General features: G+C 36.3%; 1 protein-coding gene across 14 annotated transcripts in view; it reads right to left on the bottom strand.

Moving 5' to 3' along the window:
* ATM (ATM serine/threonine kinase) overlaps nt 1-18,784 on the bottom strand; it is a 155,115-nt gene that overhangs the window by 31,800 nt on the left and 104,531 nt on the right. For 12 of the 14 annotated variants that reach the window (XM_086339051.1, XM_086339040.1, XM_086339048.1 and 9 more), the window contains 5 exons: nt 17,746-17,980; nt 16,649-16,816; nt 14,738-14,851; nt 13,988-14,205; nt 12,933-13,497 (listed from right to left, as the gene is read on the bottom strand). In XM_086339051.1, coding sequence (XP_086195177.1) covers nt 13,179-13,497; nt 13,988-14,205; nt 14,738-14,851; nt 16,649-16,816; nt 17,746-17,980 — 1,054 coding nt within the window. In that variant the 3' untranslated portion in view covers nt 12,933-13,178. Of the gene's footprint in view, nt 1-4,749; nt 4,867-5,666; nt 5,808-7,155; nt 7,239-8,285; nt 8,425-8,872; nt 9,032-12,226; nt 12,341-12,932; nt 13,498-13,987; nt 14,206-14,737; nt 14,852-16,648; nt 16,817-17,745; nt 17,981-18,784 lie in introns of those variants that run through there. The other 2 variants (XM_086339054.1, XR_015141808.1) reach the window with 2 other exon arrangements.

The raw sequence follows: 18,784 nt of genomic DNA, 5'->3' as shown, positions 1-18,784 counted from the left end.
CCAATAATACAATTCTAAACAATAAAGTCAAACCCAAACTCTCATATTTAGGGGTCATTTAAAATTTTTATTATTATTATTTTTTAGTTTACTTAGCTGTGCCAGGTCTTAGTTGCAGCACATGGGGTCTTTGATCTTCATTATGGCAGGTAGGATCTTTAGTTGCAACATGTTAAAACTCTTAGCTGTGACATGTGGACACTTTCTTAGTTGCGGTTTGTGGGATCCAGTTCCCTGAGAGAGCTTAAACCCGTGCCCCCTGCCTTGGGAGCACACAGTCTTCCAAGAGGACATTTTTTAATATTCAAATATATAACATTAAATAATTCCACTATTTAATTGGTAAAAGAGTTCTCTGTGAAAATCAGATATTTAAAAAGTTACCAGGTAGAGATGGAGTTTAGTTGTTTTTGCCTTCTAAATATTTTAGGTCAAGGTCTTCTCTCATGCTTTATAGCAATGAACTCTGGAAGCCAAACTGTGTTATTTGCTTGGAAGCCTGAGCTGCTTTCTGAGAAAACCAGGTGATCCTATAGCCCAAGGGCTTCCCTGGTGGCTCAGTGGTAAAGAATCCACCTGCAATGCAGGAGATGTAGGTTTGATCCCTGGGTCAGAAAGATCCTCTGGAGGACGGCATGACACCCCACTTCAGTATTCTTGCCAGGAAAACCCCATGGACAGAGGAGCCTAGCGGGCTATGGTCCATGGGGTTGCAAAGAGTCAGACACGACTGAAGTGACTGAGCACTCACAGCCCAAATCTGCTACAATATCGGATCCCAGCTCTCTACTCATCGCTTTTGCCATCTAAAAGTCTAGCACTTAGAGCACAAAACTTCCCTTTCACTCATGTTACTGAATATCTGCCCTCTAAAAACGTCTGAGCAGTCAGAGGAGACAGTTAACAACTAATCAACTTTGTCCTACAATGAAGCTAAATCAATAGATAGCAAATTAACTAGACTGTTGGGTCTCAAAGTGTGGTTCCTAAACTGCAGATGCATCAGCATCACTTGGTACCTGGTAGAAATGCATATTCTCAGGCTCCATCCTAGAATCAGAAATTTTAGGGGCTCAGCAATCTGCGTTTTAACAGACCCTTCCAGGGACTAGAATGCCTGTTAAATTTGAGTAGCACTGATCTAAACCACATCAAAGATCAGATTTCAAAGATCTTTAATTTTAAGTTTTGCTCTTAGCATTCCATGAGAACTCGCTTTTTGCTAACTGGTACTAGAAAGCATCAAGTTAACAATAAAGTTTCATGTGACAAATTTCTCACAAATTTGCAAGTAAGAAAAAAGTGTGCTTTTTAAAAATGATTTCCCACTCTTCAACTTCATCCAAATAATAAGTGAGTTTTATATTTCTATTTCTGTAGGAAGTTAAAAAGCTCTAAAAAAAACCCCTCAGTTTTTAGTTACAACCTCAGTTTTCAGTTACAATAGCCTAACTCAATCAGAATTTTGGTGGGTAGATCTAATTTCTTTTTCCCTGCTCCCCTATTTGGTGTTTTATTTTTTATTTTTTTGGTGTTTTTAATTTAACAATAATTTTTATTATTAAAAAAATGTTCATTGAGGGCAATTCAAAATATATTTAAAAAACAGGTACTACCCATAATCCCATCATACCCAGAGTTAATAGCATTTAAGGAACTTTATGTCAAAGCTATATACTAATTTCTAACACATGTATATATAAACATCTGTCAAGGCTACTTTGGTTTCATATGACTGGACAGTGTCCACTTTCACGTATTGCTTTTATCAAAGGCATTTTAGTCATTCTCACCAATATATTTTTCAAGATAAACTTTTATATCATGGTTCCACATTACAAAATTTTTACTGGAATTTCATTGTCTATGCTAATTTGAAATCAGCTGACATTTTTAAGTGTCTTCCCATTTATGATGTGGTACTTTTTTTTTCCTTTTTTCTTTCTTGTTACATTTGTATAATTTTTTTTCATATAGTCTTGCATCTTTCTTATTATCATTAATCCTAAGCAGCTTATTCACATTATAAACATTATTGTATTTTTAATTATATTTTTAAACTAATTTTAGTTGATGGTTGGGATACCTCGAGTTTAAGTAGGGTTAACTTGCTGGAAAAAATAAACAGTTGTTGTTTATATACCATTTTGCAGGTTTAGGAAACAGATATGGGGCTATCCTAAGTGTCTCTGAAAGACTGCTTTTCTACTAATAGTAATTACCGTAATTTGTTTATATCTTCACAGAAATAGAAACAACGAATAAATAAATAAGCCTTGTTACAGCAGTGACAGAAAATAAAGGGCAAATAGGACATATAGGAATGAAACCAGAAAGGAACACCTATAGAAAACTGCTCAAAATTCTCCAAGCCAGGCTTCGGCAATATGTGAACCGTGAACTTCCTGATGTTCAAGCTGGTTTTAGAAAAGGCAGAGGAACCAGAGATCAAATTGCCAACATCCGCTGGATCATGGAAAAAGCAAGAGAGTTCCAGAAAAACATCTATTTCTGCTTTATTGACTATGCCAAAGCCTTTGACTGTGTGGATCACAATAAACTGTGGAAAATTCTGAAAGAGATGGGAATACCAGACCACCTGATCTGCCTCTTGAGAAACCTGTATGCAGGTCAGGAAGCAACAGTTCGAACTGGACATGGAACAACAGACTCATTCCAAATAGGAAAAGGAGTTCGTCAAGGCTGTATATTGTCACCCTGTTTATTTAACTTATATGCAGAGTACATCATGAGAAACGCTGGACTGGAAGAAACACAAGCTGGAATCAAGATTGCCAGGAGAAATATCAATAACCTTAGATATGCAGATGACACCACCCTTATGTCAGAAAGTGACGAGGAACTCAAAAGCCTCTTGATGAAAGTGAAAGTGGAGAGTGAAAAAGTTGGCTTAAAGCTCAACATTCAGAAAACGAAGATCATGGCATCTGGTCTCACCACTTCATGGGAAATAGACAGGGAAACAGTGGAAACAGTGTCAGACTTTATTTTTTTGGGCTCCCAAATCACTACAGATGGTGACTGCAGCCATGAAATTAAAAGACGCTTACTCCTTGGAAGGAAAGTTATGACCAACCTAGATAGCATATTCAAAAGCAGAGACATTACTTTGCCAACAACGGTTCGTCTAGTCAAGGCTATGGTTTTTCCTATGGATGTGAGTTGGACTGTGAAGAAGGCTGAGCACTGAAGAATTGATGCTTTTGAACTGTGGTGTTGGAGAAGACTCTTGAGAGTCCCTTGGACTGCAAGGAGATCCAACCAGTCCATTCTGAAGGAGATCAGCCCTGGGTGTTCTTTGGAAGGAATGATGCTAAAGCTGAAACTCCAGTACTTGGGCCACCTCATGCGAAGAGTTGACTTATTGGAAAAGACTCTGATGCTGGGAGGGATTGGGGCAGGAGAAGAAGGGGACGACAGAGGATGAGATGGCTGGATGGCATCACTGACTCGATGGACGTTGAGTCTGAGTGAACTCCGGGAGTTGGTGATGGACAGGGAGGCCTGGCGTGCTGCGATTCATGGGGTCGCAAAGAGTCCGACACGACTGAGTGACTTATCTAATCTGATCTGATCTGATAGAAAACACATCCTTCAAAATGGAGGTTTATTGCAATTTTTAAAAATGCAAATGTGCTAGATGAGCATTCATGTAAGAGTCAAAGATGATTAAATTAATAGAATAATGTGACTTAAGAATTATCTTCTGGAGGAAATGCATTTGGGACATCCCTCTATTAAAGGTAATCTGACAATATCTACCAAATTATAGGTGCATTTACTGTTACCCATCAGTCCAACTTTAGGAAATCTATCCCACAGATTCACCAGTACATATATGAAATATGTTCAATATTATTTATTGCAGCACAGCACTGCTTGCTATAGTAAAGGACTATAAATGACCCAAATGCCTATTTTATATGATAAGGACTTTTATGATAACTCTGTACTAATGCAGAAAGCAGTTGTTAAAAAAGCAAAAAATTTCTATAATATATTGCTGAGTTAAAAAAATATTGTTGTCTCTAGGAAAGGGGGGAAAACAAGGAATTATATTCATATATTCTATTTGTATAACACTGGAAACAAATGAAAATGGTACTTATAAGAATAAGAGATGGTGGGGCATGAGGTTTACAGCGAAAGGGAAAAAGGTGAGAGAAGGCTTCCCTTTTTATACCTTTTTCTATTATTGGATTTTTGAACCATGCAAATGTATTACCTAGTCAAAAACTAGCATATTTAGAATTTTAAAACTCTACATTATATAATATATTTTTCACTGAATCAGTATTTTCTTTTTAACATCATTTCTCTTCTAAAGAGCACTTTTATATCAGAAATAGGCTAAATGGTGAAACATAAAGGGAAAATACTTTAGCTGATTATAAGAACAAGATTTCTTGAAACAAAAAAATGCTGCAATTAACATTAATGTATACTTTTACAAAAGAAAAATACTGTTTAAATCAGAGCTTTAGCAATATATGGCCTTTGTACCAATCCCAGTCCCAAACTACTATTGTATAGCCTGTGAGCTAAGAATGGTCTTTCAGGTTTAAAGGGCTATCAAGGAAAAAAATAAATAAAGAATATGCAACAGAGACCTATGTATGTGGCCCACAAAGTCTAAAATATTATCCTTCAGGAAAGTATTTGCTGACCCCTACCTCAATAATGGCGTCTTTTATATGTCCTTTATGAAGCAGCAGAAATAAAAGTTACCTTATAAGTACAAATAGTCAATTTCCTCTTCCTGGTTTCAGTATTTCTCTGCAGTAATGTATTACACATCTGGAAAACCTGCTGCATGACGGCATCTTGTCTCAGGTCATCACGGCCCTTCAGAATAATCAAAACACAAATAACTAAGCACAGTTCATTTTCTTTACTATAAAATCACACAAAATCATCTGAGGACAGCCAAAGGGCACTTGGAAATCAGTCTGAGGATCTGTGCTCCCCTTTAGTCTCTTAAGTAATTAAGACACACAAACACACAAACACAAACACACGAACAAAAGAAAAGTATTAGAATAAAGTACATCACTGTAGACCAATTTAGAAAAAAGAAGTACCCTTCCCCACTCCCCGTCACAGCTGCTTTTGTGACTAAAATAACTGGAATGCCTACACTTACGGGCACACTGCAAAGCACCAAGGTGGAGGAGCACTGTTGTCTCTCTGCCACTTCCCAGCAAGGCCCAAAGCGTAAAAGCAGAGTAAGGGAGGAGTGCTATCCTTTTCGGATATGTTTAAAATAGCACTTAGCACAATGTCAGATCCAGGACATTGAAGCACGGGCCTTCAACTTGAACTATTCAAGAAAGTAAGCAACACTCAAAAAATTTTTTTCATAACAAGTAGGCTGATGGTTAAACCTCACCATGTCTATACATGTAAAAAGTATTCTTTCACTTCAACCAACTGTTAAAATAAGGCTGGTCTTAAAGACACACACACAAAACCATGAGGAAAAGCATTCTGCTTCTAGAAAACAATTTATTTCTACTTTGTTTTCCTCACCTGTAATTATTGAGAACAAAACCAAAGAGCCAAAATAAGAAGAAAATATCTGTTAGTTTTTCTTTGATGTTTTCCATTAATCCACTAGGAACCACACCACAAAAGCAAAGTCTCACCTTGACAAGCTGTCTCCTTTCCTTTCCATCAGAGCCCACACAATCTATTATTTTTGGTAAATTTAAACCTCCTGCTAAACGAAATTGTTCTTTAAATGACTTTATAGTCACCAGATTTCCATATTCTCCTGTGGGGTCCACCTAATAAAGTATATGACAATACCTTAGTACTCAATTTGCATTTAAAGAAAAATTAATTTTAAATGACAATTTTAATACTGAGCAAAGGAATGAATGACAATGTGCTGTTGGTTAAGAACGAAATGGTAACTTTATAAATGAAAGAAAGGAGATTTGACATTGGAAAGGCTTCAAAAAGCAATATAGATAACACAATTTACCTCCTTAAATATCTCCTAATAAAAGAAGTTCAATTAGTGTTGCTGAAAAAACTATTCAATAACCCTGGTTCAGGTGTTACCATTGATCTGTATATGTTAAGTCATCAGTATAAATTAAGTCATCTCTTCACCAACAATCTCTTCAAAACAATAAGGGAAATTTTAGAAAAGTACAGAGAGGAGTTTTCTAGGTTTTAATTGCTAAATCTGGCAGTTTCACAAGATATTTAAATAAGTAACTTTGCTGATAGGTTAATCCACACGATGAAGCTACATTTCACATCAAATAACCATTCATATTAAACACTAAAAGGCAAACTCAAAGGAGAGATTTTACAATGTAGTTAAAATGATGATTTTCTAAACTGTAATCTTTATTTATTATGGGTTTCCCTGGTGGCTTGGTGGTAAAGAATCCACCTGCCAATGCAGGAGATGTGGGTTAGATCTGAGGTCGGGAAGATCCCCTAGAGAAGGAAATGGCAACCCACTCCAATATTCTTGCCTGGAAAATTTCAAGGACAGAGGAACCTGGAGTGCTGCAGTCCATGGGGTCACAAAAGAGATGGACATGACTTAGTGACCAAACAACAACCTTTATTATTATATTTATCCCTGCCCACATTGTACTCCCAGCAATAAAAAACCATTAGGACACAGCTGAAAGTGTCATGTATATTACAGTCAATACTGTAATACATATTATATTATTTAATATTGTAATACATCACAGTCAATATTCTAACGCATACAGAATCTTAAAAATCAATACAAAACAATTAGGGACTTTCTTGCTCAGTTAAAAATATTGACATAAGCACACAAAATATTTTCTTTTGGTCAGTAAAAGTATCAATAACAGTCTACAGACTTCTTCATAAGAAAGATGACATTTGTAAAACTGGAGGCAATAGAAAAGAAAGCAGGACAGATCTTTAAGTATTTTAAGTCTTGGGCAAAGGGAATCCAATAAAGAAAAAACTATTGGTTGAAACAAATGAAACTGCCAATAATTAACCATTTTTGACCTACAGTAAAAGGCTATTTCAAACGGTTTAACTTGCTAATTACTAAAAAGTAATTTAGTTTAATTAAAAAATCAAAACAAAAACAAACAAAAAAAATCAAAACAATTAATAGTAAATTACCTTAATTTCCATAGTAGGGACAACAACATCTTCTAAATTTTTAAGTTTGATAATGGGCTGGTCTGCTGGAATATTTATGCCTTCTGTATTTAAAATAAAGAAGTTTCAGTGACAACCACAAATTGAGCAACAGTACTGAAGGTAAAGGAGGAGAATTCAGCAGATACCATAAACCCAAACTATGGCTAATCTGTGGTTCTGATTTAGAAATGAAGACCAAAGACCTGGGACACAGTGCCGCTCAGGGTCAGGGCATAGCAATGAGTAATGTGGCTTACAAATGAATTTGCAGGTTACCTGGCACTGGTAATTAGACCAGACTCCACCTGAGGTGCCAAGTTGGACGACTTAAGATAATTATATAATAGCATGAATAGCACATAGATAATGGTATACACATTACTATTAAATGCGACTAAACAACATGACAGTATTTTGTTTGCTTAGAGGAACACTATGAGAAGCCTCATTTTTATTTTAAAATAGTAAGAATTTAAATATGAAGATATGATCCTGAACAGAAAAAAAGAACATAATTATTAAAGTATGGGGAGACAGATACACACAACCAAATATAGCAGCTTGTAATTATTTAAAGAGACATAGCAAGAAGAGTGAAGGAGAAAATGATAAGATTTTTTCATTTTTAAGTCCTAGAGTGCAGTTATCTATTATCAGTTCCACAAGATATTTAGTGAAAAAGTAACTGGCGGGGTATTGAAGCTTTTTATATAAAAATTAAGTTTTGAATCATGTGTGAGTTGTAATCATCAAAACTTTTGTATCTATAATTAATGTATGTGAGTTGAGCAGATTTACATTCTATTTTGTAATTAAAATATCCCTGCAGAGAATAAGTGTGCTTCCCTGGTGGCTCAGTAGTAAAGAATCTGCCTGCAATGCAGGAGACACAGATTCAGTCCCTGGGTTGCGAAGATTTCCTGGAGAAGGAAATGGCAACTACTCTAGTATTCTTGCCTGGGAAAATGGGAAATCTCATGGTCTGTCCATGAGCCTGGCAGACTATAGGCTATGGGGTCACAAAAGAGTCAGACATGACTTAGCACCTAAAAACAACAACAGAGATTAACACAGCAAGAATGCAACATTCATTCTTTCAAAGTGCATACTTCTCTGAGTCCTCCACTGAGTGGCATCTAAATTTGCTAGTATAATATAAGCATCACAAAGTGCCTCAACACTTCTGACCATTTGAGGTCTCCTACTTCGGATAGTACGTATTATTTTGTTAGCAGCCTCGGTTCGATCCTATTAATAAAATACAAACAAAAAATATTACAAAAGCAAACATGTGACATTAAAACTTTTTACAGTTATAAAAACAAAAAATGGAATCTATGCACTTATCTAGACAATGGAAGGACTATAATCCCTCAGATACAAAGCAGTCACTATATTATGAATGAAACATATCAAAGGTATAATAATCTCAAGAGTAAATGACTTGGGTACATTGTAAAATCTATTTTTTTCTTAGCTCATTACTTGAGGAAAAACAGTAAAATACCTTTGGTATCTCTTATGCTTTGAGAAATATTCAGGAATTTTGAACCAATTTTAGGTAGCATCATAATAACAAAGGATTTACAAATTGAATATTGTCAACAATACATATTCTTTGAATTCCTGGGACTTAAGAAAGGAATATTTTGGGGAAAAAATGACTATTGCAACTCAAAAAGTTCAATTCAAATACCTCATCAAGCTGAGAGCTTTGTTTTGGTGCATTTTTAGTAATTCTACTCCTTCTGGCTGCCTCTGGTTTGGTCAAAAATTCATCCTTGTTTGCATTTGCTAAAGCCAATATAATAAACAAAGTGTGATGAGGATGATCCATTGAAATTCTAGAGATGAGCTGTCAGAAAATTAAGAACTGTTAATTTTATGGAAAGAAAAAAATTAAAAATCCATAACCTTTTAACTTTTACTTAACATTAAGATACATTTTACTGTGCTAGATGCAGCAGTGGGTGGACTGTGTGTGGGGGGCGGGAGTGGTGGTGCGGGAATGTATGGGAGAGAGAAGTATATGAGGAAAAAGAAAGAGAAAGTGAGTAACAAGTGGAGTATGAAAGGAGACAAAAGAGAATATTCTTGCCCTTATATAACATACTAAATATGACCGACTAAACTTTTTTGAATTAACACCCAAAAAAGATGTCCTTTTCATAATCAGATCAGATCAGATCAGTCACTCAGTCATGTCCGACCCTTTGCGACCCCATGAATCGCAGCACGCCAGGCCTCCCTGTCCATCACCAACTCTCGGAGTTCACTCAGACTCACGTCCATCGAGTCAGTGATGCCATCCAGCCATCTCATGCTCTGTCGTCCCCTTCTCCTCTTGCCCCCAATCCCTCCCAGCATCAAAGTCTTTTCCAATGAGTCAACTCTTGGCATGAGGTGGCCAAAGTACTGGAGTTTCAGCTTTAGCATCATTTCTTCTAAAGAAATCCCAGGGCTGATCTCCTTCAGAATGGACTGGTTGGATCTCCTTGCAGTCCAAGGGACTCTCATAGGGGACTGGAATGCAAAAGTAGGAAGTCAAGAAACACCTGGAGTAACAGGCAAATTTGGTCTTGGAATACAGAATGAAGCAGGGCAAAGGCTAATAGAGTTTTGCCAAGAGAACGTGCTGGTCATAGCAAACAACCTCTTCCAAAAACACAAGAGAACACTCTACACATGGACATCACCAGGTGGTCAACACCGAAATCAGACTGATTATATTCTTTGCAGCCAAAGATGGAGAAGCTCTATACAGTCAGCATAGACTGACTATATATAGACCGGGAGCTGACTGTGGCTCAGATCATGAACTCCTTATTGCCAAATTTAGACTTAAATTGAAGAAAGTAGGGAAAACCACTAGACCATTCAGGTATGACCTAAATCAAATGCCTTATGATTATTCAGTGGAAGTGAGAAATAGATTTAAGGGACTAGATCTGATAGAGTGCCTAATAAACTATGGACGGAGGTTCGTGATATTGTAAAGGAGACAGGGATCAAGACCATCCCCATGAAAAATAAATGCAAAAAAAGCAAAATGGCTGTCTGAGGAGACCTTACAAATAGCTTTGAAAAGAAGAGAAGCGAAAAGCAAAGGAGAAAAGGAAAGATATACTCATTTGAATGCAGAGTTCCAAAGAATAGCAAGGAGACAAGAAAGCCTTCCTCGGCGATCAATGCAAAGATATACAAGAAAACAACAGAATGGGAAAGACTAGAGAACTCTTCAGGAAAATTAGAGATACCAAGGGAACATTTCATGCAAAGATGGGCTCAATAAAGGACAGAAATGGTATGGACCTAACAGAAGCAGAAGATATTAAGAAGAGGTGGCAGGAATACACAGAAGAACTGTACAAAAAAGATCTTCAAAACCCAGATAATCACAACAGTGTGATCACTCACCAGGAGCCAGACATCCTGGATGTGAAGTCAAGTGGGCCTTAGGAAGCATCACTTCGAACAAAGCTAGTGGAGATGATGGAATTCCAGTTGAGCCATTTCAAATCCTGAAGGATGATGCTGTGAAAGTGCTGCACTCAATATGTCAGCAAATTTGGAAAACTCAGCAGTGGCCACAGGACTGGAAAAGGTCAGTTTTCCTTCCAATCCCAAAGAAAGGCAATGCCAAAGAATGCTCAAACTACCACACAATTGCACTCACATGCTACTAAATCTCACATGCTACTAAAGTAATGCTCAAAATTCTCTAAGCCAGGATTCAGCAATACGTGAACCATGAACTTCCAGACGTTCAAGATGGTTTTAGAAAAGGCAGAGGAACCAGAGATGAAATTGCCAACATCTGCTGGATCATCGAAAAAGCAAGAGAGTTCAAGAAAAACATCTATTTCTGCTTTATTGACTATGCCAAAGCCTTTGACTGTGTGGATCACAATAAACTGTGGAAAATTCTTCAAGACATGGGAATACCAGACCACCTGACCTGGTCTTGAAAACCTGTATGCAGGTCAGGAAGCAACAGTTAGAACTGGACATGGAACAACAGACTGGTTCCGAATAGGAAAAGGAGTACGTCAAGGCTGTATATTGTCACCCTGCTTATTTAACTTATATGCAATTGTACATTATGAGAAATGCTGGGCTGGAAGAAGCACAAGCTGGAATTAAGATTGCTGGGAGAAATATCAATAACCTCAAATATGCAGATGACACCACCCTTATGTCAGAAAGTGAAGAGGAACTCAAAAGCCTGTTGATGAAAGTGAAAGAGGACAGTGAAAAAGTTGGCTTAAAGCTCAACATTCAGAAAACGAAGATCATGGCATCTGGTCCCATCATTTCATGGGAAATAGATGGGGAAACAGTGGAAAGTGTCAGACTTTATTTTCTGGGGCTCCGAAATCACTGCAGATGGTGACTGCAGCCATGAAATTAAAAGACACTTACTCCTTGGAAGGAAAGTTATGCCAACCTAGATAGCATATTCAAAAGCAAAGACATTACTTTGCCAACAAAGGTCCATCTGGTCAAGGCTATGGTTTATCCAGTCGTCATGTATGGATGTGAGAGTTGGACTGTCAAGAAAGCTGAGCACCGAAGAATTGATGCTTTTGAACTGTGGTGTTGGAGAAGACTCTTGAGAGTTCCTTGGACTGCAAGGAGGTCCAACTAGTCCATCCTAAAGGAGATCAGTCCTGGGTGTTCATTGGAAGGACTGATGCTGAAGCTGAAACTCCAATACTTTCGCCACCTCACGTGAAGAGTTTTGTCATTGGAAAAGACTCTGATGCTGGGAGGGATTGGGGGCAGGAGGAGAAGGGGACGACAGAGGATGAGATGGCTGGATGGTATCACTGACTCGATGGACATGAGTTTGAGTAAACTCCAGGGGTTGGTGATGGACAGGGAGGCTGGGTGTGTTGCAATTCATGGGGTCGCAAAGAGTCGGAGACGACTGAGTGACTGAACTGAATGACTGACTGAAAATTTTGTGTTGCCACTTTCTGGAGCGGAACAGTAATATACAATAATATAAAAGAAAAGCAGTTGTGGTTTGATTTTCACGTTTACTTACATTATTGAGGACTTCATGAAATCCTAGGCCTCCCATCATCTTGGTCCCCATTCTAGCAGCCAGTTGGTACATAAGAGGCAAAAATTTGTATGATGGAATCTTCATTCCATCTCTCTGCCCATTAAAAATTACAAAATTAAAAAGCAATGCATTTCAACTAGCCCTCACATCTAAACAAATACAAAATGCTCCTCTATTAGTGCAATCATCAAGCAGACATATTTTTTCCTTATTATTTATCTCAAAGTCTAGATTGACTCACTGGTAAATCATGTTTGAACATGTATCAGATTGCATTCAGAAGTGGAATACTTGGTACTGCTTATATTCCAGTGAATCCAAGGAGGACAAATGTTGATCTAAGGACTATTGTAATCTTGACTCCTGAGAAGTCAGTGTGAATAAAATGGAATAACTATTTTTCTGTACATACTAAAAGTAACAGGATTTAATGTACACTAGTAGCAGAAATTTGTTGTATCTGTTATGAATATTAACATTCGGTTCAGCCAGAACTATTTTACTTTTAAACTTCAAACTGATTGACAACATAATTTTAGGTATCATTTAAGTATCATTAATAAATTTAGGTATCATTTAAGTATCATTAATAAATGATAGGCATACTATTTAGATGTCATTAATAAAACCCAAGACTTTTAAATAAAAATTTATAAAATTCTACTGCCTTAATGTTTTCTTAAAATTTTTTTTTCCATTTACAAAAATAATTTATTTTTGTAAAAAAAATCAACAGAAAATAATAAAGCAGGGGGAAAAAAAACACCACCTGTGATCACATCATCTTTAATTGCTTTCCAAATCTCCCTATCTAGCATTCTGGGTACTTTCCGATGGTAATTGCAATGCTATGGGAAAAGACTGACTTAATCTTCTCATATTCACATAAACCTACATCATTAGAGTTAGTTAAGTATCTGTGTGTAGAGCCCTAAACCAACTGCCAAGGATACAAAGTATACAAAATGCATGACATTTGAGGGGCTAATGGCTTAACTTTTAAAGCACAGGCTAGAATACCTGGTTGAAAAAGAAAACTTGCCTTCATCATGCCATTGACTTCAGAAACTCCAGAATTTTCAAGCCAGAGAGAACAAAGACGAAATATCCACATATCATGCCCTTCGCCACTTAATAAGCAATTGATGTAATTTTCAACTGCTTTACATAAGAAACGTTTACGATCCTCTTTCAATGCATGGAGTGCACATTCATCCAACTCCAGCTCTCGCTGAACCTTTACTGTGTATCTTACATTGGATAATTAAAATAAAACACAAAAGCCGTTAAATTTTATAGAACTACAAAATCAAGTAAGACATACAATATAAATGAAAAATCAGGTGTCCATCTTAGGAGAAAAAGCAAAATTCTAAGAATTATAAACAGAATAAACTTATTTTTGTCTTTAAGTTTCTGCAATTTAAAAGCTATTTTAGGCAACCAAAGTGGACTCTAGCCAAGGTGTTTCATTAACTTTATTTTCTACTTACTCTAAAATATATATACGAAAAGCAGGTTTGAATAAAGGATTTAATTACATCAAACTAAGTAACTTCTCTCTAATTTTAACACATATCTCTTTTTCAACTAGGATACCAACAAACAAACTAAAAAAGCAAAACAAAGTTAACACCAGTATATTCCACAATTAGTACAGAGCCACAGCATGAATTCCTATCTGGTTCTGTATACCTGTATAAATACTGTATATCTTGTTACTTGTAGACCCTCAGTTACCTGTTGGTCTGGATTTTATGTTCCCTAAGTAGGCCAACTTCCTCTTTGGCTCTTTTCAGGAGAGCTTGCTTGTTTTCAAATTCTGATGATTTCATGTAGTTTTCAATTCTTTGGTACTGAGTATCTGAGAACCGTGCTAATGAGAGAAATGCCTTCATTTTTCCATTTCTGAGCCCATCATTGGTTTCTCCATCATAATTTCCAGCAACTTCCACAGCCTTCAAGAAAAAAAAAATCCATTTATATTTACAGATACTAAATGCATCTAAAGAATTACTCAGATCAAAGAAATATCCACAGTAAAATTTAACATATATATATATAAGCTAAATTATACAAAATACATTATTTCTTTGAGCTTTCAAAACAATTTTGACAGAGCAGAAACAACTGAAATAGCTAATATATGTAAAGAATGGTAGAACTAAAAAAACATATTAGGCTTTTCATGTTCATTTATTAGTGAAGTAGCTATTTTTAAAATTAAACTATATGAATAAAAGGGAGAAACAGGAAGCTCAAAGGTGGTAGAAGCACTGGATTGGGAAGATGCCCTGGAGGAGGGCACGGCAACCCACTCCAGTATTCTTGCCTGGAGAATCCCATGGACAGAGGAGCCTGGCAGGCTACAATCCATGGAGTTGTAAAGACTTGGACACCACTGAGCAACTTTCACTTCACTTCACTTCAATGAAAATATCAAATGTATTCATGCTAAGCAACTCTATTAGGGTTCCTCAAAAACCTTACCTTTTCTAGATAGGTCTGCATGATGACTGCAGGATTTTCTAAGCAAGTTTCTGCTAACCAGGTACCACAAACCCTTAGACATTCTGTGTATATAAGTTTTAAGTTGGGATCATTCTGTAAAAGAAAGCAAAGTCTTAAAATGTAATTCATTATAATGACTGTACAAAAATATCTTCCATGTAGGAAAACAACAGGTTAAAAATGTCTTTCCTCTTTGGCTTTCAACTTACGATTATTTTAATAATTCCAATATTTACTTTTATAAAATAATCATTCTTTACTACTATTACTATTATTATTACTATTATTGAAACAACTCACATTTATTGAGTACTTTTATATGCTTGGCATTATTACTATATATAATAATATATAATAATTCATTGAATCCTCACAAGAATCCTATGATATAAGAACAATTATTATCCTTAATTAGAAAACTACAACTGAAGTACAAAGAGGGTAGGTAACTTCAGGGTCCATCAGTTCAGTCGCTTAGTTGTGTCCGACTCTTTGCAACCGCATGGACCGCAGCACACCAGGCCTCCCTGTCCATCACCAACTCCTACAGTTTACTCAACGTCCTGTCCATTGAGTCGGTGATACTATCCAACAACCATCTCATCCTCTGTCATTCCCTTCTCCTCCTGCCTTCAATCTTTCTCAGCATCAGGGTCTTTTCCAGTGAGTCAGTTCTTCATATCAGGTGGCCAAAGTATTGAAGTTTCAGCTTCAACATCAGTCCTTCCAATGAACACTCAGACTGATCTCCTTTAGGATGGACTGGCTGGATCTCCTTGCAGTCCAAGGGACTCTCAAGAGTCTTCTCCAACACCACAGTTCAAAAGCATCAACTTTTGGCCCTCAGCTTTCTTTACAGTCCAACTCTCACATCCATACATGACTACTGGAAAATCCACAGCTTTGACTAGATGGACCTTTGTTGGCAAAGTAACGTCTCTGCTTTTTAATATGCTATCTAAGTTTGTCAGAGCTTTTCTTCCAAGGAGCAAGGGTCTTTAATTTCATAGCTGCCATCACCATCTGCAGTGATTTTGGAGCCCCCAAAAACAAAGCCAGACACTGTTTCTCCTGTTTCCCCATCTATTTGCCATGAAGTGATGGGACTGGATGCCATGATCTTAGTTTTCAGGGTCCATCCTGTTAAGCAATATTTAAACAATCATACCATGTGAGCTCCCAGGACTTGGTATAATGATAAATTTTCTAATAACGGAGGATGTTATACAAGTTTCCATTATCCAAAAGTACAAAATGTTGATATTCACCTAGTAGGTGTATGTCAGAGGGACATCATTGAGTCCAAACCTTTAAAATACTTCATGATTCCTACAAATGCTGCTAAATTTGTCCATCATATGCTGGAGACAGAGTTGAAGAAGCAATCAAGTTTATAATAACTAATATAAAATATATATGTACATTATAGGTAATGGTAGATAAAATATCAGAAGTGATGTTTTCAAGGTCTTTGGATTAACAACCCAATTATTTCAACTTGCCTTTTAAAAAGTTTTATTCTCTTATGCATTTCCTCTTGCATTTTTTTGTCATTTCAAATCTATAGTAGCTATTTCATCTTTGTTTCCCACACACCCTCCTTGAATACTGTAGAAAGTTTTAAAAAAATAAGGCTTATCATTGGGATAAATTAATCTATGATGAGATGGACTGATGGAAATGTTGTAAATAGGAAAAATGAATGCTGCCTAAACTTTTACAAATACTAATTTTCAAGACTCCTTTTTATAATTTCTTGTTCATGGATCAGTAATTTCAAATCTTTAATAAAATTAGTAATTATATTAAAATTTATTTAAAATATTATAAAGCACAGTAATCTTTCTTATTACAGTAAATACTAATTCAACCAATAGAAAAATTGTGAACCTCTGTACAACTGGCATCCAGCTTCTTGATCATTTGCTTGAGAATACTCAGGGCAAGACTCTGTTCCTTTTTTGCCCAGAATACTTGTGCTTCCTCCAGTTGCCACTCAGAGACTCCACTACTAGCTGAATTATACTGTTTAATTTGAAATATTGCCCTTTCAGGGAGCTGAAATGAAAATAACAAATGGAAATAAATATTTTTACTATTACTACTACTACTTCTACTAATAAAAGAGGTCACCACCATTCACTAAGGACTTGACAATTTTTAAGACTGTCTTATGAATCAGTTCTAATGAGATGGATGAAACTGGAGCCTATTATACAGAGTGAAGTAAGCCAGAAAGAAAAACACCAAGACAGTATACTAACACATATATATGGAGTTTAGAAAGATGGTAACAATAACCCTGTATACGAGACAGCAAAAGAGACACTGATGTATAGAACAGTCTTATGGACTCTGTGGGAGAGGGAGAGGGTGGGAAGATTTGGGAGAATGGCATTGAAACATGTATACTATCATGTATGAAACGAGTCGCCAGTCCAGGTTCGATGCACAATACTGGATGCTTGGGGCTGGTGCACTGGGATGACCCAGAGGGATGGTATGGGGAGGGAGGAGGGTTCAGGATGGGGAACACATGTATACCTGTGGCGGATTCATTTCGAATATTTGGCAAAACCAATACAATATTGTAAAGTTTAAAAAAAAAAAAAAAAAAGACTGTCTTAAGTGCATCTGTCACTGCCTTCCCCAGCCCCCATATCTGCCTGTTTTTCTCTTTACATAAAGACATATATAATTATGTGTGTGTTTATACACAGTATATACAGTCACTGAAATGTTATACATATAGTAAGTTAGGTAGCTTCTCATTATTTAACCAGGAAATTGAGGATTAGAGAAAGACTTGTGCAAGATGCAAATTCAGGTCTAATTCCAAAAGGGAAAATCTTAAACAACTATGCTATACAATGTTATAATAGCAATCTGTCTCTCGATGACATTTCTTTTTACTTATGCTTTCTATTTTCTAGGTAATTAAAAGGCAAGGTCAATGAGTGAGATGACATAGTTTTAAATCTGATTACCTGAGTGTTCTTGAAAGTTCGAGCTAATACAGAGAGTTCTACAAGATGCTTGGTGAGAATGTCCTTAAAACACTCTCTTTGGGAGTTTTCCATTTCCTTTTCCATCAAGATCTCCAAAATGACTGTGCGTAGGGCCATTATAGGCTCCTGAAAACTAAAATCACTGTCTTTGAGAAGCTGGGAATGTTTCCACCACTTCATGTACACTTCAGAGGGCTGCTTATCTGTTACTGATCTGAAAGCCAAATCACAGGGTTCACATTAGCAACAGAAATGAAAAAAAGGTGCTATTATGCAGGTTCTAAAAGTTAAGGTTTAATAAACACTAAAGGAATTTTTGCAGCAACATGACTGGAACTTCTGAAATAAACACATTAGCAACAGAAATGAAAATAAAAGGTGCTATTACGCAGGTTCTAAAACTTAAGATTTAATAAACACTAAAGGAATTTTTGCAGCAACATGATTGGAACTCCTAAAATAAACGAAAATAAGAATCAAAGTTTAGAAATCTACAATATGGTCAGACCTCTGAGGGTCAGTCAGCAGAGAACAGATGATGAACATTTAAAAATTTTCTTTTTTAAAATTGAAGCACAGTTGACTTACAATATTATAGTAGTTTCAGGTATATAGGAGAGCAAGTCAATATTTTTATAGATGCTACTTTCAAGATATTCTTAAAAATACTCTTCAACCTCACAAAAAGCAGCACTTCTAAATTAACATTCTTCTGAAATGAGAACACATTTATCAGGCCTCTCACTCAGAACATCTATACCTCTAGTACAACTTCAATGATCCTTCAAAGAGGACAGTCAACAAGGAAATGAAATAAACTCATTAATTATCTACCATACCCATCAGGCACAGGGCATGATTCTGCAAAGCTGTTAAAGAAAGCACAATCCAATGAAGGAAATGCTGGCATCTGGCAAAGGTTTCATATACCAATATTATTTATTAAAGGAAGAGAAAATACATCTTGTACAATTAGTTCATACGAGCAGAGTGCTTCCCAGATGTTCAAATTAAGCAA

This window comes from Bos grunniens, chromosome 15, assembly GCF_055505025.1.
Source record: "Bos grunniens cultivar Pamir isolate PY7600 chromosome 15, Bosgru_T2T1.0, whole genome shotgun sequence".
Taxonomy (NCBI): domain Eukaryota; kingdom Metazoa; phylum Chordata; class Mammalia; order Artiodactyla; family Bovidae; genus Bos; species Bos grunniens.
The sequence above is the reverse complement of the archived record's forward strand: the minus strand, read 5'-3'. Positions and strand labels throughout refer to the sequence as shown.